The 23,898-nt window shown below is 40.1% G+C and overlaps 1 protein-coding gene across 1 annotated transcript in view; it reads left to right on the forward strand.

The window, feature by feature from the left end:
• The window catches only part of LOC117166445 (disintegrin and metalloproteinase domain-containing protein 10), a 56,824-nt gene that overhangs the window by 5,191 nt on the left and 27,735 nt on the right, over nt 1–23,898 (forward strand). Inside the window, exons 2-4 of the mRNA XM_033350412.2 lie at nt 3,135–3,702; nt 6,722–6,869; nt 16,997–17,115. Coding sequence (XP_033206303.1) covers nt 3,468–3,702; nt 6,722–6,869; nt 16,997–17,115 — 502 coding nt within the window. The 5' untranslated portion in view covers nt 3,135–3,467. The remainder of the gene's footprint in view (nt 1–3,134; nt 3,703–6,721; nt 6,870–16,996; nt 17,116–23,898) is intronic.

The raw sequence follows: 23,898 nt of genomic DNA on the forward strand, positions 1-23,898 counted from the left end.
GAGTTATACGGTTATCTAGTTTCTCCGTTCTATCTTTCCACGCGTCTCAGCCTAGTTGCGCCTTGAAGATTCAGGGAGTAGTAGAGTAACAACTTTTGCCTGCGAGGAAGATACGAGACAGAGAGAAAGGCTCGTGGGCGTTAGGTGAAACTATGAAAATTCAAATCAAACTGTCTTTCTTTAGTTCTTTTTTTTTTTTTTTTTGGCGGTTACTAGGGACAGAATTTTGGGAAAATTAATGTTACCTTATATGAAGACTCCGATAACACGATTAGCAGACAGCGAATGCTTATGAATTTATAGAAAATTTAAGGATGCAAAAATTCGCAGAGTGCACGTGGCATGAAGAAGCGTATAAAATATCCAAAGCGAAGCATGCATTATGTATATAGACGAAGAAATCTGTACTTATGTTTCGCATTCTTAACGCTACAAGTACCAGGATAATTAAGACGATCAATTTTTTACATGTGAATTTCATAGATTTTGTGTATTTTTCATCCGAATAATTTCGTTTTATCAAATAAGAAGTACTAAATGAATAGAAGTTTATTTTTCTTGCATTCTATATTCTTCATACGCCTTTCATTTTTATTTATTCGATACAAATTTTATCAGTCGTCTGTAGTTCTGATGTCTATCATTTTGATATGAACTTCCGTCGTCCTAATAATTGTACGTTTCTATTGTATTTTCGTCATATCATTTTAATAAAATTTATAACACATTATGATTAATTGTTCCAATGTTAATAGAACGAAAAGAAAAAGCTTTGGCAAAAGTATGTACAAGGGAACGGTTGCAAATTGTTCGTTTTGGTTACACGTTGTTGTATGTCATTCAATAGCCGTCGCGACACTGGAAACGTAGAAAAAAATGCAAAAATCAACACGTCGCACGTGAACGGGTGAACCATGACTGTGTCTGTACTCGGTTGGATATCGTTTTCCCATAGCTCGCCGTGATAACCGGTGGACAGAATCGGTTCTGCTGGTTGCTGGACGACTGCAAACGTCTCGCGTAACGTTAATACCTCGCACAGAGAGCTTTCGCAAATATCGTGCACCTTTTCCAATCGTCGAAAACATCTCGCTTTTTGACCGGACCGTCTGTGTCCATGGCAGAAGGATAGAGAGCTCCTTTGAGCAAATAACTACCCGATGTTCTTGTCGCTATGACTCGTTTGCTTTGCAGAAAAAGCTCTAGTACAATGCGACATGAAACTAGAAAAATGCATTACTCACGGAATATATAAAGCGTGCTGTAATACGTTGCACTCGCTTTTGGAATCGATCGTACTCCCAGGTTATGAATTGCGATTATAATAATGAAAAACATGAAAAAAGTACATTTTTTGCAAACAGTAATTACGCGATTTAGTGGATTTCCCTAATTCCGAATATTCGATTACAGTTTCTACATTTTCTGTTCTAGCGTTACAATAAGAAATCAATCGAAAGCGTCCGAGAAACTAGTCTACTTTTCGTTATTTTATTAAGGAAGCGTCAACTTTTAAGACGTTTCCTTGTTTCGTAAAAATAGATCAAATCTTTACGATTTATATATGTACACTTACGATCAATTCATAAAGTGGGTCTCGCGTATAGCGGATACAGCAAGTATTTGTATATTTCTGTACTCGATATAGTATCACCAATACCAGTTACTTAAGTCCAAGTATTTTCACGTGATCACGACAGTGTGGCGGTATGAAGATGAAATTCAGAACCTGATAAGAAAAAGCTTCGTTAGAAGATAAGGATATGTGCAAGTACGCTTTTCACCCGCTGTGTGGAGCTACATTGAACTCGATAAATTGAAAAGTAGAGAGCCCTGGTGATGTCACAGACGCTACTCTTTAAATTGATCTTCATCAGTTCCTCATATTCTACCGAGAAATGGTTTTATAGAAATAATTTGTTTCTCGAGAATCGCTTATGTTACGAAACTGTTAAACTGTCAGAAACTCGACTGGATCGATATGATTCATTTTTAAATTGCTGATATTGCTGGACGCTGTCTAAAGGGGATTTCTTTTTGAAAAGTATCGGTGAAAAAGACTTGATGATCGTCAAGTGAAGTATTCGTATTCATTGACTGGGTTTTTCTCGAAACTGATGGAGATACAAGATCTAAGAACGCTGTAGCGAACGAGCCTGGCGAACATTGACGATGATTTATCGCGCGAGTTGGCCATCGCGTCTTCCGACTTCCACTACACACGCGCTCTCCTCGAGGAAATTTTTCAGCAACAACTTCTTAAGGAGACGTTTAAAGAATCGCCTTCCTTATCCGCTTTTCACCGGTGTTTTCGCGTTCGGTCACGTCTTGCGTAAAACATGGTCGATTTCTATGGTCCCCTCGACGTTCCCTCGATTAGCGGTAGCTTGTAAAATCACTCGTCTATGACGTTTCATCGCTTAATCTATTTCAGTCCAAAGCGTCACTGAAATTGACTTTAACTCGGCAACTTGCAGTTCAATTTTATTAGGTCGACGATTTTCGACTGTGTCGCGCGGCGCGTTGGTGTGCCGTAAAAATTTTCGTTCCTCAACCTTTGCAGTCGAACGGTGACTGGATCTAAAATTCCGTTTCAAAATCGAATGGCACTATAAATATTTCCGAATATTTAATTTATCTGAAATATAACCGAAACTTGCTTCGACCAATTGCTATTCCCATTGGAAAAATACGCCGACCGCAAAGGATTAGAGCATGCAATAACCCGATTATTTAGTCGAAGATACCAACGTTGTTCCCCTTAGATTGTCAAACAAAATGAATAATAACAGTGCAGTGTGAATGACCTGTCTTGGATCAAACGCAATATATCTTCCGGTACGTCGTAGAATTCTAGTAACTAGATGAAAAAGGTTGGAAATGGCTGTATCCGACGAAGACCCACGCGTCACAGTCTTTCGATCCATACGCACATGATCCATCGTATAAAGATTCCGAACAAAGGTATGGAGGATGATCCTATTCTCTGTCCTTTGAACCAATGACGTAACCGTGACAGAAAAATCTGAACAACGCGAGATCCGCGAAGGATCAAACGTCGACTGGCGAAGCCTGTTCGAAAAATTAATCCCGTTCCCTGGCTGAATCATTTTCTTTTTTTCTTTCTTTTTCAGGGGTAGGATCGATCGGCCGTGAGGACGAAGAAGAGCTGCCGATCGACGAAGGTAGCAGGAGTCGGGGGAAAAAGGCTGAAAGCGTGGGAGGAGGGTCGAAAGGTTGAGCGACCCGCGGAGGAGAAAGAAGAGAAAGAGGACGTGGCGGAAGCACGTTCGGTGGAAGAGGAGGAAGAGGAGGAGGAGAAGGAAAATCGAAAGTAGGAGGAAGACAGAGGTCGAGAGAGGAAGAGAGATGAGTCTGGTGGGTGACTCGCAAAGTGCGGTGGTCGGTTGTTCGACGAAAGGCAGATAGCGCCATTAGTTATTGCTGGGCCGGAGAACGTCGAGCCGATGCGCGCTACGGCCCTGGCCGTTGACGAAGAAGGGGAAGAGGAGGAGGAAGAAGAGGAGGACGAGGTTAGAGGAGGGCACAACGGGGCCCAGAGGGCCACGATGTATCCCTTCGGGTCGAAGGAACGTCGTCGTCATCCTGGAATCGGGACGCCCTTGATTTTCTTCTTGGTGTTCGGTTGCCTTCTAATCGTCGCCGTTGCCTCGCCTCTTCATCCTGTGCCACCACACAGAGGTGAGTCACGTTCGATTCCGGCTAGTGCCTTCCATCGAACTCTCTGTTTATTCATAGGGTCTATCTGTTAATTTCCCAGTTCATTAACGCTCTGTGACGAACAGCGGTAGCGTGTAGCGATGGGATCAAGTTCAATGTGTACACTACCCTGCACAAATATTTGTACACCTGGTGCAATGCAAATCAAACATCGATGTTTTTATCATTTCCTCGACATTACGATGAAAGAACGTTTCTCTGCCGTTGACTCTTTGCTACTTGCCGTAACTGCGGTCAAACGTTTTGGTAAATCGAAACTGAAACAAGGAATATACCTGCGTCAATCAAGCTCCATATTTGTCTTTAACATATAGTCGACGGTTCGTAGAATCTATAGAAACTTCTCGAATCTGGTTGAAAACGCGTAATTTCAATCCTCCTAAGAACATCGGACAAATATACTTCAAACCGCTTAACTCAGCCGTTTCTATAGAAAGGAAAAATGTTTCGTAAAATTATTTCTTTCTTATATTTCTTTCGTCCGCCACCGTATGAAGAGTTCGAATCTAGTTGGTTAATTTTCAAACCTACTTGCGCCGTACTTAAGCCCATCACTAGCATCGTGTACGACATACAATCGAATGACCAGCCACGTCCCTTTGCCCGTTTTCACAGCTGTTTACCGGGTATAAGTAACGCGTATAATTAACCTCTAAACAGCTGAATCGTAATTAACGCTATCACTCTAAGGACCAAACTGTTAGGCTATTAGCAAGGATTCCGCACACTTTGCGTAACTAGTGTCCGCAACTCGCGTAACTACACAGAACCGCCACCGATAGAGATAATAGGTAGCAAAGAGGCAGAGTCACGTTCGGTTTCTTCTATCTGAAATCGCTATCTTGCCGGATAACGTAACGAGGATAGAGGCATAGCGGAGGTTTGGCTGCGGGCTACGGAGATACCTATTGTCGATGGAAAATCCGATACAAACTGTCCAGTGTAGGGTGGTCGCATTGCAACTCGCCGTTGGCCAACGCATCGATAGCGAGCCACGGTAATTAGATTATTGGCGAGTGTTGCGTAAGCTGTAAGCCGTACGATGCGGCCTGGACAACGCCACGAGATGCTGTTAAATTACGCTCTTTGCGCGACTCCGTGCGAGCAACGTTTTAATAGGCAACGAGACAAACACTTTACCATCGCGTTGTTGCCTTTGCTCTTGACCGGTACTTACCGACCAAACAATGGAAACACCAAGACGAATGCCACTCTGATGGCGAGTGCGCTCCCCTATTTCTTTCTCGATTCTATCTCGTCCCGATGACGCGATCCTGATGTAGGTTTCGGATAAAATGTGGAAAAGAAACGTTTTTTCGTTTGTTGTACTTGTTAAGAATCCGAGTTAGCGTGTCTGTAAAATCCTTTAAGAGGATTTTCTATCGAGTTTTCCAGAGGTGCCTTCTCTGAAATGAAGATCTCAGAGGAAAATATAACTAGTGTACTTCCGGTGGTTTTTCCATTTCAATATTTCTACGACTAAGACGGCGAACGTTTTAATGTGTAATAAATTATAAAGTATATTGAATTTAGGAATTAAATATCTATTTTTATCATTGAATATACTAAAAACGACTGTTTGATCGTTCGTGAAATTTCCTAGATTTACCACGTATTTTCAAGAAACTTATATTCGAGAATGTGACAGACTGTTCCATTTTCAACTACCTTCGACCGCGATATCTTAATTATACATCGTATTATATTATATTTTATTAACAAAAATGTTTGTTCAAATATTCAAGAGACAAGAGATCAAAGTGTAAAACTATTCAAGTGTAAGAAGACGAAGAACGTGACTTATTTTCTTCCGCTGTTTCTCGCACCCTCGTTCGCAAGATTCTCTCATTTTCTAGAATCAAAGAAAGGGATAATCAAACCGAATGATTTACCTTTTATTAGACTACGAGCTAATTTTCGAGATTAACTTGGACAAGAAAGAAACGCGAACTCTGTTCCTCCCACGGACCAAAGTGTCTCGTTCGTGCAAACGACTCTGGCGCAATTCTCACCGTACTCCCACCCCCGCGATAGCGAAAGTCCAGGTCCTGAAGTTTCGGATTTTGCAAGATCCTAAGTGGTTTCTCTTTGTCGGTTCTGTTAAAAGGCTGGGAAGCGAGAGATCGGTTAATGGGACATTCCACGCAATCCAATATTTTACAATGCAATTATAGAACACGATAATTAAGTTTAGAAACTAATTATTATCTTGTAATTCTTGTAATTATCTTGTAATTTTTTTACAATACAAAATTTCACCGTCCCTCGTCTCTTCTTTCCCCTTCATTTTTCATTTTTTTTTTTTCTCTTTTTCGACACTTGTAAATAGACTGCGAATATTTATGAATATTCATATTTCGTTGAATATGACCGAGAAAGTGGCACCTCGATGATATAATTTTATTGTCCCACCAAATTCAAAAATATATCGTGTATCAGTATCTAAAGAGTATGTACTATACTTTGATATACAAAAATTTCCCAGAGCTGGTGAAAAATGTACAGTCTAATTATAAAGGAGTTAATGACTAATCGCCGCGTTCATGTTCATTCTAGCAATTTTTGCGCGATGCGAAACTTCTACCGCTTCTTGTCTCTCCTTTCCTTTTCATTAGCAAATTATGACCTATTGTCTTCCCTGTTTCGTGTTTTTATACTGTTCTCTATTATCTTTGATATAATTCGCAATGGCCTTCGTTAGATACACTCTTCAGTCAGCTTAATGTACTTCAAATATCGTTTCGAATCGCTACAATAAAACAAAGTGTTTTGTTTTTTTAGCGTCGATTTTAACGAAGAATCAAATAAATCAAAATATCAAATTCTTATTATATGTTACAAATCTTTTTTGTGCTCGTAATTCGCTATAGTTAAGCTCCAACCTTCTGAAGCTTTTCTCATACTCGTTTTTTTTTTCTTTTTTGTTTTTCACAGTTATAAAGCAGTTAATGGAAGGATGTTCGGTTACCATCTGTTTCAGGTATCACGCTCAGTTCTTACATCGGCTATTACGAGGTGGCCTCCTATGATACCGCGGCCTTGAGACAACATAGTAACCGGATGCGTCGCGATGTCTCCGACGCGGTCGACAATCAACCTTTGCTGCTGCAACTGAAAGCGCTCGACAAGTGAGTCTTTTTTCCCTCTCTCTTTCTCTCTCTCTCTCTCTCTACTTCTCTCTAAGTAAAAGTAAGTACGTTCCATCGCTAACTAGCGCGCTGGGTCACGACACATTTTTCCCGAGGAAATTACAAACGCGAAATGAACACGACATTAAAGGATTCTTTAACGAATTACCGTGCCAGCCGCGACCACTCTCCTTTCTTTCACCGACGTATCAAAAGAGAGCCGAGCTCTGCTGTTCCGCGATTTTTGCTTACGCTGCCTACGTTTAAACATCTCGGTTTGCCAACATGAATTTCATCTCGTTACGAATTTTTTGCCACTTAAAGCGAGATTACTTCGTTACAACCACGTGATGTTTCTTGCTTCTTCGCGAGATAACTTGCCTGGAAACTAACGGTTGCAAGGTACAGTCTGTGGACTTTAAACTAGGATCGTTCAGGAGTTTCAATGTTTTTTTTATTCCTATTTTTTTTTTTTTTTTTTTTTAGTATAATCGAGGGAGACGAGCAAATTTTGATAGCGAAGTTTATTTCGTAAAAAGATGTCACGTATATGTACATGTTATTAATTTGACTTCATTACAGCTCATATTCGTTTTAGCGTGCTCTGCATCCACTGTCGTGTCGTATATTTCATGGCTCCGTTATTTTGTTAAATACTCTGAACTTTGTCTACAAATCTAACAATGTGTAGTAGTTAATAATGGTTTTGGTCGTCCAACCTACGCAGTAATTTGTTTCATCCACTGAAAATTATAACAGTCAACGGTAGAGAAACATTTTTCCATTACAACGTTGAGGATAAAAATAATGTTAATATCCTAATCGAACGTATCCAAATACTCAGATGTGATAGTTTACGGTTTTGGGAAAAGCGAAATTCCAGTAGCATATGGTAGCACGTCTGATGGCATCAATCTTAATGAAGCTCTTAATTGACAGTAGGGAAACGTTCATTATACTTATAAATTATAACAGTAAAAATACAACAAGAATAGTAATATTTTAGTCGTGCTATGTCGGGTGTTCAAATATTTAAGCGTGGTAGTATATGTTTTTCGGAGAAACGAAATTCCAATCGCGTATCGAGGTACGTCAAATGGCATCGGTGTTCTAAGATTATCATACGATTAGGTCGATAGAGCTGAAGTTAATTAAGGTCAAGATCATGTAGAAGCTATACGTGTTACACGAATTAGTGCGTGCACGTGCGAATGTCGCAGGCGCAAAGGGATAGATTAACAGAGTTACAGGATACTTGGTACTATATCAAACCGGCAAACAAAGCTTTCCTGACATTTGGAAGCGATACACCGTGGATGTAATAGAATCCCCTTTGTTTCCACAAAATTACGTTATATTTGCTTTCCTGAATTTCCCTTAAATGAAATTAATTACGCGACCGGACAACAATATAAATTTCGGCCGCGTAAGCGTTGCGAGGACAGGTGCTTCGGAACAATTTATAATCGCTTCTTTTGTCCAACGTCGGAGAATGGTTCGCAAATTTTCCAGCTGACAATTAAAAAGTCGTTAACACGTAATCACATTATCAATGCTTCCGATTACGTTAAAACCCCGCCGCGCTATTACATTTACATATTTTTGTGGTTCATTGCTTTACAAATTAAAACTCAAATTGAATTTCTCCAACGATGGAATTTCTTGTCAATTAAAACGAATATATACAGCGACGAATAAAAGAAAGCCCAGCATCTGTACGTATTTGTATATACAAGTACGTATTCCTTTTCCTATTAGACATTTCTTAACTTATGTTTCGCAGTGTATTGCCGATTTTTATCTATCCTACGTCCTATTGTATTTTACTACGTCTATACTTTGTCTATACGTTGCTCTTGTCCAATTAGTTTTGTTTTATACAGTTACGTTGTTTCTTCGAATCGTTTCTATTTTCGATTTTCCCTGCCTGCCATTGTGCTACAAAATTTCACTGCAAACTTACAAGAACTCCGGAAAACACGTATACGCGCAAAACGGGGACCCGATCCTGTCGTGACAAAGGGAGAGAAGGCGACACTAAATTGGCAGATCGTTCTGTATCGCGGTAAGTTTTAAATCGTCGATATGTATAAAAGACGCGTGGCGCCTGAGAAACACGAGCTACACCCTTGTGCACACGTTTCCTTTGCCACCCTCCACCGCATTATCTTGCCAGTTTGTACCAGGAGCAGCAGGGTGGAAATACGAAGGGACGCGAGGAGTTGGCGAAAGAAAAAGAGGAGGTACGCTTGGTACGACATTTAGGACGCTCGCAGCCCACCTACACTCTGCTTTACATTTTATTGCTTGCCGTGAATTCGACCGATTTACATAAAGAGACGAACGCCCCGTCGGTCGCTCGGTTATTCACTCGCTGGCAGCAGAGTCGCGAGACCAGACACACAGAGAGGACCTCGGATGCCTTTCAACTCGAACGACTCGCCGAACCTCTCCGTAGGTCGCGCGAATTTTCGCCCGCCAGCGAAGCTAGCAGAGCAGAGGCAGTTTGTCTGGTATCGTGGACAAAGCGACGAATCTCCGGCACGCGGACTATGCGAAACTTGAACGTCACGGCCGATAGAATGGGAGAGGCGTGGGTGGGGCCTGAAAACAGATCGAATTCATGACGAAAGGCAATTTCGTTTCTGGCGTCCTTCGCGACTGAAATTTAATTAACCATCGGACAACCGGGCGATTTTAGCTGGAATCGAGCGAAGATCAAAGCTCTCGAGGTTGGCTCTCTCTTTTTCAACCGACCGTCTCCACCGACGTAAATAGATTCCAGTAATTGCTATTAAGCGATCGACGAGCCGGTAATTGCTCTTTTCGGCCGCGGGGTAAGAAATTATTCAACGAAAACTGGTTAAGCTGGTTTACCGGGAAACGCGGCCACGATGCGAGCATTTAGGAACAACTTCGACCAGCGTTTCGATTATCCACATTTTTATTAAAATTGTCGTTCAGTTGCAAGCTTTTTAAATCGCTTGTTACATAAATTGCAAAAAGTCTAACCACCCACATGCTACCTACGATATTCTCAAATAACAATCCCCTCGGCACGTAACGAATTGCATAAAATAACAACATCAGTTCGATGAGAATGGAACGACACGTATGTAATCGTTTGAACGAAAATCCTTTTGTTTTTTGTACCAAGATTCTTGTGTATGCAACGATATATATTTTGGATCATTATCATCGATTAAAGTCCTTACCTATTAATCGTTCGTCCGGCCTAGCGACTTGAAACACGATAGTAGCCTATCCTAACATTTATAAACGGCAATGTAGAAATTTCCTGGAGAATCTAGGCGTTTAAAAAATTCGAGCAATTTTTCATTCGATAGATCACGTGTATATCATCGATAGCATGCCAGTGCATTGATTACGCGTGCTAGTGAAATATTTTACCAGAAACTGTATTTTATCGCGGATATTTGTTCGCGTTCTTGGAAACGCGTCGAGAATTCACGAAATTTTTCATTTGATACGTGTTTTTGATAGACCCAGGAAATTCTTTTTACGGCAGAAAATTTTCACGACATCCGCGCACGATTCTCCAAGAATCACCCTGTATAATCGCATTCCTTACGCACGAGCCTTCCGAATATAGTCGCCACGAACAGACTGGATGGCTGAGCTGAGATCCAGTTTTCCCGCACGTGGGCACAGGTTGAATTCAACGAACGCAACGCGTGTCGCGCACACGGAGGCGTCTAATGACCGACGGATGCGAAAGGGAACGAAAGAAAGGAAGGTGCGCAACCTTTATAAAGCAACGCCGCGTAGATGTTGCAGCTTCGTCGCTGTTCCTCTTTGCAATGCAGAATGTCAAAAGGCATTCTTCAAGAATATTCTGGAATTTTAAATAGAAAGTAGGGCAAAATGAAGTTATTCGAGTCAACTAAGTTTCGATGTCCTTCGCGTCTTTTTTGGCCCAACCTGTACATCATAGTCCCAAACAGAGCAAACCTAGCACTGCTTTAAACATTTTTCGATATATCTCAATTAATTCTCCATTTGCAATGCATGGAGTCATGAAAGTCAAAAGGCATTCTTCGAATATTGTTGAATTATAAACAGAAAACAGGGTAAAATGAAAATAGTCGAATCAATTAAATTTCGATATCCTTTTGTCTCTCATGCTCCAATATAGCTATACTTCACGATGGCAAACAGAATGAATCGATACAGTGAACATATTTACGTAGTTTCTCTGTTTTAAGCTTTCATTCTTATATCTTGATTAATCTTCCATTTTTGCAATGTAGAAAGTCAAGAGGCATCCTTGGAATATCCTTGAATTATCGATTAAAAAATAAAGTAAAATATTTGAGATACTTATTATTAACTTATTATTTACAAACAAAACTTATTATTAACTTATTATTTACAAACAAAAAATTTAGTACTCTGGATAGTTCTTATGTATATCTTAAATCCTCTTTGGTATTATATCTGCCAAACATATGTTTATCGTTAATCGAATCTTCAGATTGTTATCTACTTCTCTTGTTCTTTGGTATCTTCCTCTTCTTGTAAAACTAGAAATTATTATTTGCCGTACTTTCAACTTTACGAGATGGATTACCATCAACGTGTCTTGCTCCACCCCCTCATTTCTGCTATGATCCGTTGCTTTTATAGAGATTAGGCACGTTATGGTAAAGAAAAAGCAAACTAATCTAAATATTGAAGTTTCTAGTAAAGCTACAACAGTGCACAATAATAAGCGTCTTTTCACGAGGTTCTACATTTCGTTCGTATAGTAGGAAATGTTTATAATCATGTGGATATACCATTAAATCATACGAAATTTAATATACTTGAACCTAATTAATAGACCGCCGGTTTTTTACGCATTTATAATAAATTTAAAGATGCAAAGATTCATGAACCGTGTCTAATATACAAAATATATAAAATATTCAAAATGGAGCGGTCTTTTTCATTTTTAACGAACGAAACAATTTTCTATGCGAGTTTCATATCCTTGATCTTCTTCGTAAAAATATGAAATTACATAAAAATGTGCAGTCTGCCGATTAATTAATGCGTAGATGCTATAATAAATACAATGCTGTAGAAGCAGCTTTTGTAACCACAGTAAATATCCCGCGGAATAATTTGATTTAAATAACTTGATTTTTCCTTTCTTCAGCTTTTGCCGATTCTCTCGTAAAACGTCCGTGAAAATACAACGAATACGCGCGCAATAGACAGCAAAGGGGTCAAGAGGAAATTCATCTTTCAGTATTCAGTGCTTATTAGTATAAAACGGATAAATAAAGCGGCGTTATTAGATTCCTCGTTTCGTCAGGAGAAAATCGGATTCGTGGACGACCGTGTTATTGGATTCGTTACACGGGATTCAGGAGAGCGTCGCGCAACGTTCTAAAAAGTTTATGAGAAATCCAGCGTGTTGCTTTTCCGGGATTACCAGAGGCGATGGTCTCGCGAAAAGTCACTTTTCAGAAAATGTCCGAGCGTAGATAAGCGAGAGAGATGTTGAAGCCAGAATGTGGATAAGTTGACGTTATAAATCGGCGATATCGGCTTTTGTCCCTCTTTCATATATATTCGATGTGCACAGGCTCACGAAAATATTGGAATACTTGCGAGTACCTTTCGTTGAATATATTATGCGTCATAGGAAACATTTGGAAATTTCATTAGCATTCACGAGACTCGACTGCCATAATCATATTGGGAAATTTTCAGACAAATCTGCAAATATACGTTTTGAAATTACGACGTATTCAGTAGGTACGGGTACTTCTCAAAGGTTGCACAGATATTTGAACGGTCAATGATATCGATATTAACGCACTGTTGACGCGAAATATAAATCAACGTTTTCAATTTTTTAAACGTTAAGGATAGCAGACGCGAACGAACGTTTCGCATTTTATTTGACTTGACATATTTCGCAAAAATCTGTGGAAAGTGGGGTAAAATTTATTCCACGATATACATTCAACGATGCGCGAATAAATATTAATTACATATTCATGAAGTCTTAATATTCCAAGGGAACACCTTTAACATTTTTTTCTATTGGACATTTACAATTTACTTCTCGTTATTAGTTGGACCAATGAGTTAATATCTTTAACATTTCATATATTTCTAAGATGGTCACTCATGCTGTCTACTTACTTTTTATTAAGTATATATTTGCAGCAAAAATCCTATAATTTCTCATACAATCATAGCATGTTTTCGAAATCGGAGTACAACCGAGAAGCAGGTAATTGTGTAAAAGTAAATTGAAAATATAGAATACAATTTGTTCGTACGGATGTAGGATACAGGATATAGAAGACGGAATAGGATACAGGGTTTGAGGTGCATGATGTAGATCACCACATACGTATACATTTTCAGATTGGTTACAAATTTCACTAACGTAATTCCCCGTATAAAGGTAAATCGAAAATATACGATAAAATTTGTTCGTATGCAGCTTTCATATGGACGTGGTATATGGATGTAGGATTTCAGATATGTCATCCAAACGATAACACGTCAGATTGCTTTCAAATTGTACAACACAATCGTCACAATCGTGTCTCATCGTTGTTCTAATAAAATTTCGACGCGTTTTATACGTAACACACACACAACGCACGCATACAAATTTTCCATGGTAAAAGCGTACAAGTATCTCGAGCAAGTAAACCGGTGTATAAATAAATAGAAAGAGTCCAGCAATCTCGAAGACAGCGGTGAAAATCCGAAGAATTACGAGATAAATCGTTCGAGCGACCTCGTCGCCTTTTTTTCGCGAGTCACGCACTTTACGGACAGCTTTATGAATTTCTTAACGGGACCAATTTCATGGAAACAATAGAACGATCTCGTGGAATAAGGAAGGAAACAAGGTTCACCGTTATCGCCAACAGCTTGCTATCGAGTTAGGAAAATAATTGCAGCAGATGCGGCGAGAAAGGTACGAGGATCCGCGACTAATTGTTGCTCTTCCGTTGATACCTTACGTAATGCCGGCTCGTCTTGTGCCTCGTTTCTTTATGGTAATGCTCCGTATTAAATTCTTTCCGCGAGGCAAAGGAGCAGAGAGGAGGAGCCCTCCGTGTCTCCTTTTCCTCGCGGCATCTTGTAAAACACCAGCGTGAATTTCAAACGAAATCTGTTTCGCGATGATAGAAATTACCGGGATCTGAAATTGCTACGGCTGTTGGCGAATATTCTCCCCGTTATTCGCGGTTTATTTCCCATTCGTTATTTATTCTAAATTCGATTCGGTATATGAAACGTAGTATTCTTTAAATACAAATAAAACCTTAACCGCGGCTGGTTTCTCCAAAATATCGCGTACTTAATTAAAGTACTAGATTGTTCGGGAGGTACGTAGTGAAATTCAATAAAAGTTGAACGTTCTATTAAATATTACGTGTATTGTTTCTTTCAGTGAATCTCTGTCGAGAAACCTTTGGTCCTTTTCCAAGCATGGGCTATCAAAATCGTCTTTCTATTAAACTTTATTACGAGGTTCTTTCGAAAAATATTTACACGAAAAATATTAACTTCTCCCGACTCTTTGGAAAAATACCGACTTCGAAAGCATCGATTGCCTTATCGTAGATATTAGGCATACACTGTTTAAAGAACTATATCCTTGTTTCTTTTTTTAACTATACTATACTGAAATACACCATCGATCGCTAAATAATTACGAAAGAACATCAGGATTGGAAACTCTACTAAATTATACTTGCGATATTTTTCTCCTACAATCTTCGTATTCGAAGAAGGAAATATAAGCTCAGATTTACGACCACGTCCGTGCATTTAACATCCTGATATTCTGGGAAAAACTTCGTAGGGCCATTCTTTTAACCATCCGAACATATTTTGCTCGATACGGTTTTCATGATCAACCTGGGAATTCTCCTTGTCTCTTAACATCAGCGTTACCTTTCGTTTCCCTCTGTTTTTCTGTTTTTGCCTCTAACACTGACGAGATGATCGAATATTTTGTCGGTCTACGCGTGTTCGCGAATAATCCAGGCTCGTTGCGAATTTAATTAAACCTAATCCATTTACCCTCGAATCCGGGATTATAGCAGCGTGCACTCGCTGCATTCCATACGCAATCCCTGGTCAATCCGCGTTTCAATGCCACGCGCCAGTCTTCCATCCTTTCGCGTTTCTAAATTTAATATTCCAAGTCTGAAAGTCGTCGCGCTTCGCTCGTCCATCTTACAGCAACGTCGATCCCTTGTTCTTAGAAGCCGCAGTTCCGAGCTATCGCTTGATTAGTGTCGAATTCACGGTGGTATCAACGCGATGTCGTCAAGCGTTGAGACTTGAGATTTTAATGTATTTAATCGATTCGAGATTTTTCAGGATACAGAGTTTAATATACCGGTTCTCTTTCGCGAAACACGACACGGTACTCCGTGTGCTTCTTTTATTCGTGATTTTTTTTCTATTGCGGTACGTTCATCATATACATTTTTGGATCAGGATGATTATGCTTTTTTGTTAAGGAGAGGTACCTGTGACAGATTACCTGAAACGAACGATACTGTTAAGAATACTATCGGTATAGGGCCATAGGATATCTTGTAGACCAGAAGTCATGCTACGAGAAATATTCAAAAACTTGATACAAGAGAACTGATGTGATTACTATGCCTGGCCTCTTTCGTACTATTTTTAGAAGCTAGAAGTGGGCAGCGATAGCCAATCAGGGCTTTACCTAGCTAACAAATGGTACGTGACTAAATGACAAGCAGGTGTGCATAAGTATGCGTAGGTAACAGCGTAGAGACCGCGTAGTCGAAGAAAGGTTACAAGTGTGGTATAACGCGAGAATAAAATTAGACATGGAATTAGTTATCAATTAATTAGCGTTATCTGATTGCTTGACACAAAATGAAACGCGCCTTAAAGCGCTACTACGTTGTCGATCAATTCCATGTTATCGTAGCCTTATTGTTAGTTGTTAACCGCTCTCGTAGTATGCTTCGCTTCGTCCTTCGACTACAGGTTTTCCACTCGGAAGAGTCGAGTACCGGGGAAGGCCTGATCGCGTCATCGTCCAAGAATCGCTGAATCACGAGAGCACAACGGGTTTTGGATCTAACGTTCCTCGACACTCGTGCAACGACATCGCGCTTCTTGCACGTTTCCCGATGTCCAGCCGTCGACCGTGAGACTACTCGTTACCATTGACCCTACGTCGTGACGAACGTTCGATCCAACAGTCCTGGGGGCAGTGAAACGCAACGGACAGTCGCAAGGTTAACCGGCGACTGCTGGTATTTTCAAGATTTCTTCGATTATGATTCATTCTTGTACGATGTTTTTCTATGATGGACCTGGTGGAGGCGAGAACCGTTCGAGCGTAAAAACCTGATTGCGTTGATCGGCGAAAGGATTAGTCGACGAGTTCTTAGGGGCAATGTCGTTTTCTTAGGAACAATGTGTAAATCACCGATACTTTGTCTACCTCGTCTCGATCCTGTTCTCCTTTATGTTCGTAGAGCTGTTGCTAATTCGAAATACACTGCTTCCGGTTTTTTAACCGTTCGAATATCAAGTACACAGCAAGGACAGTGCATCAAATATTCGAAAAATAATGAATCCTTGGTTGGATTCTACGTTTAATGGGAAGACGCTTGAAAGGAATGACGAATAAAGACAATGATTCATTTGCTGTGCCATGTATGTAATTGCAAGATATATTATAAGAGGAACTTAAATTAAAAATTGTAAAAAATGTTTAGTAATTAATAAAGAAGTAAGAAGAGGAATTAAAATAATACGTAAGATACGTACACTGGACTCGTAGACGAAAGATGGATATCTTTTCCGGTCGTGTTTCGTTATTTTGTTACATACTCGAAAGATTAATCGATTCGATCGACTTCGAGGCGATCGTTGAAAAAGTAGTAACAGACACAATTAACGAATGTAAAGGATCAAACTGACGCGGAAAATGATATCCGTCGAATTGTCTCGAGCCTCGTAGGTACAACGATATCGGATATTTCGTACGCTACGTATTTCGTACGATAGTAACAACTACATGTACACGTTTATGAGACGTAAAACTTCTAATTGCCTGATATTAATAACAAGTTTCTTTACTGTTTCAGACAGTGGACGTTACGCTTGATACAAGACAAGGGTCTATTCAGCAAGGATGCGACATTCGAGAGCACGAACGGCCCCATTGACTTCGACACGTCGCACTCATACGTGGGCACCGTGTTGGGTGAGTTTTGTCAGACCACTTTGCTTCCACCCTTCGATGATATACGAAAGCGATTTGGATTCTGGCGAAATTGCATGCCACCGTGAAGCGAGCTTTCTCCCCGACCTTTGAAGTTTTCCAACGCCATTCACGTTTTCTGTTGCTCGCAGCAGGTATAAAGCCCAACCCCGATGTATCGATACGGGGTAAAGAGCGAACTAGGAGAAAAGGAAGATTCGCGCGTATAGTCAAAATGGCTAAAACACCGCCATAGGGTTTTGCAGACCACGCAAAAATTGTAGATTGATTTTAAAAGCTGACCTTTTAATTTTAATGTGCAATAACTGCGCAAGAGCGCGAAAGCTGTCCATTGCAAGCTCTCTAGTGTACACGAGTGCACACAGGGTGATATTTCTTTCAGAGTATCCAGCTTCAAACGATGCCGCGTTTTCGACAACCCGATCGGATCAGCGCGAATATACCTCTCTCGTTTCGCTACCTTTTGCTCTCTGGGATTTCGCTCCTGTCGAAACTGATGGGGACAAAGCATTTTCTAAACAAAAAAAAAGACCAAATTCACGCTCAAAAACGCTATAAATCGTGTTGGTTGCGCGAGATAATTTAGATTTAGTTTTCGACTGGTTTTTGCAAATAGAAGGTAAAACCGCGATGAGAATTTCTGTTTGTATACTTAATTATCATCAGCTATATTTTATATATTCTCTTGACGGTGAGATTTTGATTTATTCGTTGATAAGAATCTGCCGTAATAACGTAATTAAGTTTAATGAATTTTGCAAAGTCTTTCGAAGGATTACGCGAATGCGATAAATCTTTATCGACTCGTTAAAGGATTACTTTACGAGAAAAGAATATAAGAAGAGCTTCGTAATATTGGAGCTTTAATATTGAAATATTGAAAAGTTTCGATATATAATAAAAAAAGACATTTCGATACATTTAATTCTTTATCAAAATCTTCGGCGAAAGAACATTTTTCCATTCAAAATGATTAAAGCGCTAAGTCGTGATAACTATAGAACGTACCTGATGAATTCCATCCCAAATAACAGAGAGCTTGTTAGATATAAAAGTGGCAATATAAAACTCGTTAATAAGTAAAAAGACTTTCCCCTTGTACGCGTGTATTTTAATTTTTATTAATTTCACCGCTTCCTTGTCGCGTCGCGTGATTCGTCAAAGAACCGGGAATTACGTACGTGGAATTCGAACGAAACCGCTAACGGGAAAGTTTCTTGGCTGGCCAGCAACGCGACGCCAGTTTATTCGCCGGTTGACGTCCTCCGACAGAAGACACATAATCCTTGCTCGATTCCCGGCATTGAACCGAGAATCTCATTTTCATCGTCATCCTCGCAGTAGCGGTCGTTTGGAACCAAGCCAGCCACCCTATTGAAGGTGTACGAGCAAGAAGTCTCCCATGAACGAACGATGTTCACCATCGATATACATACGTATCGTGAGTTCGTCGAATTCCAGTCCACCGGGCCCTTCCTTCACTTTCAACTTTTAGAAACGAAATCGCGAATTCGATATCGCACGATCTTCTTCGTTCCGACGTCGAATTTCAAATACAGCTGCCTTTCCAAGTCCTTGCTTTTCCATTTATATAGGGTGTTTTCGCAATCGTGATGCGACTCAACACGAGATGATCTCTCGTGAAAAAATTTACTTATTTCTTTATTCAAGAGGTAAACCATCCTTTGCCACAAAAAGGATAATATTTTAAGGAGTACTGTATTTTCGATGTTTTATATATTTCTGCAATGCTGTGCGCGTTCTGTGCACGCTTGCATCTTCAAATTCTTCATAAATGCGTAAAACCCCCTGGTCTAATAATAAATAGACTGCGCATGTTTTATATTTTCATGGATATAACTAAAGAAATTCAATATGGATGATTATTTACTTGATCCACTAAATATTATAATAATCACGGTAGAACCTCTTTTTTATTATCTGAGATGATGTGCACCGGAGGTCTATCTCGGATAATACGAAAAGATTTATTCGTGTTCGCAAATTTTATAATAAAATTATAGGTAATTTTTGACAATGTAATATTGCACATGTATTTAGGTTTAATTCGTCGTTTAATCGATTCGATCTAACTATTCACACTTTCGTACTTTTCGTGCTAAAATTTCGATAAAAAGCGAAGTTATGGCGAAGTGGTCGAAGCACCTCGAACCGAATTTCGATAACCGAGACTTCACTGAACTCTATTTTGGATACATCGGATATTATATGCAAATTGTGAATGTTTGCATTCTTGAACGTTCCTAAAATACATAAACATCCGCAGTCCAGTGATAAGATATGACTGAGATATGAGTGATAAGATATGTTGATTACATCGGTAAAGTTTGAGACACCTTTCCTAATTTTTCACTGATTGATGTCGTGTCAATTTTCCACGAATCATTTACGTATGTTTCGACATTCTTCTTTTCTCATCTACGGCACGTTCTCGCCATTTATCTCGTACGTTACGATCGCGATCGTTCGAAGCGGAACGCGCGTTTCCTCCGCGATATTATTCGCTAACATGACGCGGATCTGGCCATCGTATAATTATAGTTGTTGCGTACGCGTTGGATAAGACCGCGCGAAGGATCGCCGTAATTGAGTTGCCTTACTCCTGGAAACGGAAAACGCCATGCTAGGGCCTGCATTTTTACGCTCGAGCATCGCCAAGCGTAACTGTTGCCTTTTAAATCCGGCAGAGCTTTATTACGAATCCTGCGTTACATACTCGCACAAAGAAACCCGCGTTGGTTAACAAACAAAGCAAAAAAAAAAGACGTGACCATTAAACTACGAATTTTCATACATTTATGGAAAATTTGGATCGGCAAAAGTGCAGACAACGCGTATAACGTGTTCTTTTTATTAATTCTCATTTCTTGATCATAATTTTAATTATAACTTAATTACAATTTTTTTAATTATATTCGTAAAAATGTGAAGTTGCATGAATATTCGCGGCATATTTAGCACATTATACAGGCTGTTTCATCATACGCGATACTCACTTCAGCAATGGACAGGGGACGCGAAAACAATGACAGAAGTTCGTATAAACACGTGTCCCATTTGATCTTGCTTGAAAGTTACAGCCACCTCTGTGTTCCAGTAATCCGTAACAGCTTACCTTCGTAGAAGGTGCTCGAAACGGCTACCCTCTGTATTACTCGACATACGCGTGGAATTTTTGAAAGATTGCGAAGTTCTTTGACAAGGCGGCTGCAAAAGCCAGCATACCTTTTACATACGTAGGTAAGCAGTTGCGGGCTACCGAAACACAAAAGTGTCTATAGCTTTGAAACAAGATCAAATAGGACACGTGTTTACGCGAACATTTTCCACCGCTTTTGTGTCCCCTGTTCACCGCTGAAATGAGCCCGCGTTGCGAAACACTCTGTATTATGATTTAAAAGCTTTGCAGTCGATTAAAAGCTTGAAACGCGAAATGTTTTGCGTTTTCGTAGGTCGACGAACGGCCGTATAGATTCAACAAGTTACGCGTGGAAAATTTTCCGCAGCTCGCACGATCACTCAACGAAGCGATTATCGAAGGAATAACGACGGCTGTAGGTTGAAGTTGGAGCAGCTCGAAGAGAAACGTTGATCGCGACATGGCTGCATCGACGTCAACGGCGTTGTGCGCGATCAAGTTTCGAGCGGTGGCGAGGCTGCGGTTAGACCAGTTCGAACTCATTCGGTGCACGAAATTATATTGCGGGCTTCGTACGCTTTTCGTCGGTACACGTATCTACTTATTCGAGTTCCTCTCGCTACTGGAACGCTCGCTGAAATCAGATAGCTCTCCGATATTCCCATATTCTTGTGTATGCGAGACTTCATCGCGCACCGTGCTCGTCCACTAGCCAAGTTAACCAAATTTCCAACTTCTATATCGTTAGTCTCCTCCGTACACGCAAGTTTCTACAAAATCCACCTTATTCCGTTTTACAGTCGGGGACAAAAAGAAGCGAACAGATAGCGAAAGTATGTATCGATAAAGTTTATTTCAACTAGTATACTAATGTCATGTACACGGGCTCACGAAAGTATTAAGAACATATTTTATGAATTTCTATATACATTTTTAAATTGCTTTCAAAGTTTACCGATACAACCGTGACAGTCGGATCTCGTAACAGCGCTGATGAATAATTTCTGAATGTTTTATGCAATGTGCACGATAACAAACGTAAAAGCTTTCATACGAGTACAACGAAAAGCAAAAGAAAGTTTAAAGAATCGATATGATCGATAAGAACAATTAAATTACGAATAGATGTGAAACAGATAATTATATTACGAACATGGTAAAACATGTCTAGTACAAAAATGTTAATGCTAATGTAAGTCGTTATACAAAAGTGGGAATTTTAAAGGAATTTTAAAATCTCTTGTCCACCACCACGCGTCATTGTAGCACGTATCGTAGATCATCCAATAAATGGGTAATTGAAACTTTGTTGAAACAAATTTGCATCGTTGTGTAAACAAGCCGTATTTAACGAAACTTCGTAATTCGTAAGCCCATTGTTGCACGACTTATTTTTGTCGTCGACTGTATTTCGCAAACTCGACGATTTCCAATTACTTTCGTTCCTTATCAGTCGCGCGGTACAAACTCGCGTACGCGAACTCGAAAAAGAGTTCCTTCCTCCGGGTTCTACTAGCTTCCTCCGGGTTCTTCCGCAGCGTTATACGACAATGGAATAAATTCCCGTGACTGGGGTCCGGGCCAAGCTTAAGGCTCTACCTCGATGTGCCGGCATACTTCAAGTAACAATTGCGCGCGGGGAACACTCGCGACGTGATTACGATGAAAACTTTGCGTATCCGTGTAGCAAGCGGAATTATGAGACGCATACTCTTTCGACTACGGAACTTGCGAGTTGCTCCGGCGAAATAATTCACCTGGCATTGTTCCTCCGGTCGTGCTGGCTCGATGCTAATGGTGCTCGTTAAACAGCTTGAACGCATCGATTTTACGTATCGCTTACGTGGAAGAATTGCTCCGTGATTGCCTACAGACTCTCTTCCTTGTTCTTACTTAACAATCTATTATCGAAGAAGTACAGTATCCCTACAATCGTGGCACGATCGGGCGCGGAACGAGTTGATGTGCAACGATCTCTGTTTAATTCAGACTGCCAATGTTTATGCAGTTTTCGTACACGCGAGATACCAGTATGAAAAAGTCCACAGGATGTAATATGAAAAATTGTACAAACTAGAGTACTTGTTATAATATTTATTATATTATTTAATGGACGAACTAAATTATTATTTAGCCTTAACTTCTTTAATTACGTTCGTACCATGACTATAAAAATTCATAAAAATTCATTGCAATTTACTCGTTGGAATATCAATCAAATTTCCAGCTTTCTTCTAACGCGCCTAATATATTCGCAGAAACTTTCTACGGTAAGCGTTCGACTTACTTTCGTGATCCAAGTGAATTAACACTGGCCGTGCGTTTCATTCACTGCTCGTCCAACGATCGATGTAATAAGGAGGCGTACAATGACAAATAAATAACGACAGACCGTAAAAGCCGAGAGGAGAGGTCGCGTGTACGAAATTATAATCGACCCCGACCCATAGAACGATGCAGATAATCGTATCGATATCTTCGTAATTGGAAGCTACGGAAGAGATGAAACGATTGCAAGCATAATAACCGTTACAATGCGCGTTTGTCACGCTGCGAAAACGATCAGGACGCGCGGTAATTGTTCCAACGATACAATGATTAAATTAACTTGACTTTTCGATTCGGCTATGTACGCGTACATAGGTGTGTTTGGGTGGTCGTGTGTTAGAATGGGGCACGGGACACACCGGCTGGTGCAACGGCGCAGGATAACCCGTATCACTGATAATCCGATTACCGATTAAACTTGCCTAATTGACGGTGTACCCGTGTGTAATTGCGCCGGCCGGAAACGGCCGATTGGCGTGCTACGATAATGGAGAACGTCGGATGATGCGTGGCAAGTCACTTAGAAAATTCCAGCCGAGCCAATCTTCCAGAGCAACGCGTTCTTTCCTACCGGAAATGTTCGCCTCTGTGTCCTTAAATTCGTCGAGCGACGACGTTTTAATCAACGGCTCGTCTCGCTTCGATCATCGACCTGCAAACGGTCTATTCTCGAGTGTCGTGAATGGGCTGAGTCAATTAGATTATCATTTAGAAATATTGATTTTATCTGTCCAACCAGTTAACCGTGGAACTTAGCTCTAGAAATATCTCATGGGATTAGCTCATGGAGTGCGTAAATAAATACAAGCGACGACGTGTATACACGTCAAACGCAGTTAACTGGTTAAATATGAAAACCGCAGAGAAAGAGAATAGGATACGAGTAATTAGAAAACTTAATAATCAGAACCGCGCTACTGAAACTGTCGCTTTGTTCGTGGCATTTGGCGAGTACGTAACTATTGCTCGCTATGGAACTCCTGATCTTGAGGATATATGTTACTATAGTATCGAATATATTCTTGATTATTTGCAGAAGTTCTTCCCTGTTATATCACTATAATTAAGAAATTAAATTATCGTATTACGTTATTTTAGCCATCAAACGGTACCAAAGTAAAAAAATCAATAGAAATAGATTTGTCATGTTCTTCGTATGCCGTCAATCTGCTGGAAACATAACAAGATCGTTATAGTATTCAGAGGTTGAAATAAATCTCTACTTAGGTTCCATTTCCTTAGGTGTATTTAGAAACGTACGAATTCACGTAAAAATC

The sequence above is a fragment of the Bombus vancouverensis genome, chromosome 15 (assembly GCF_051014615.1).
Source record: "Bombus vancouverensis nearcticus chromosome 15, iyBomVanc1_principal, whole genome shotgun sequence".
Classification (NCBI taxonomy): domain Eukaryota; kingdom Metazoa; phylum Arthropoda; class Insecta; order Hymenoptera; family Apidae; genus Bombus; species Bombus vancouverensis.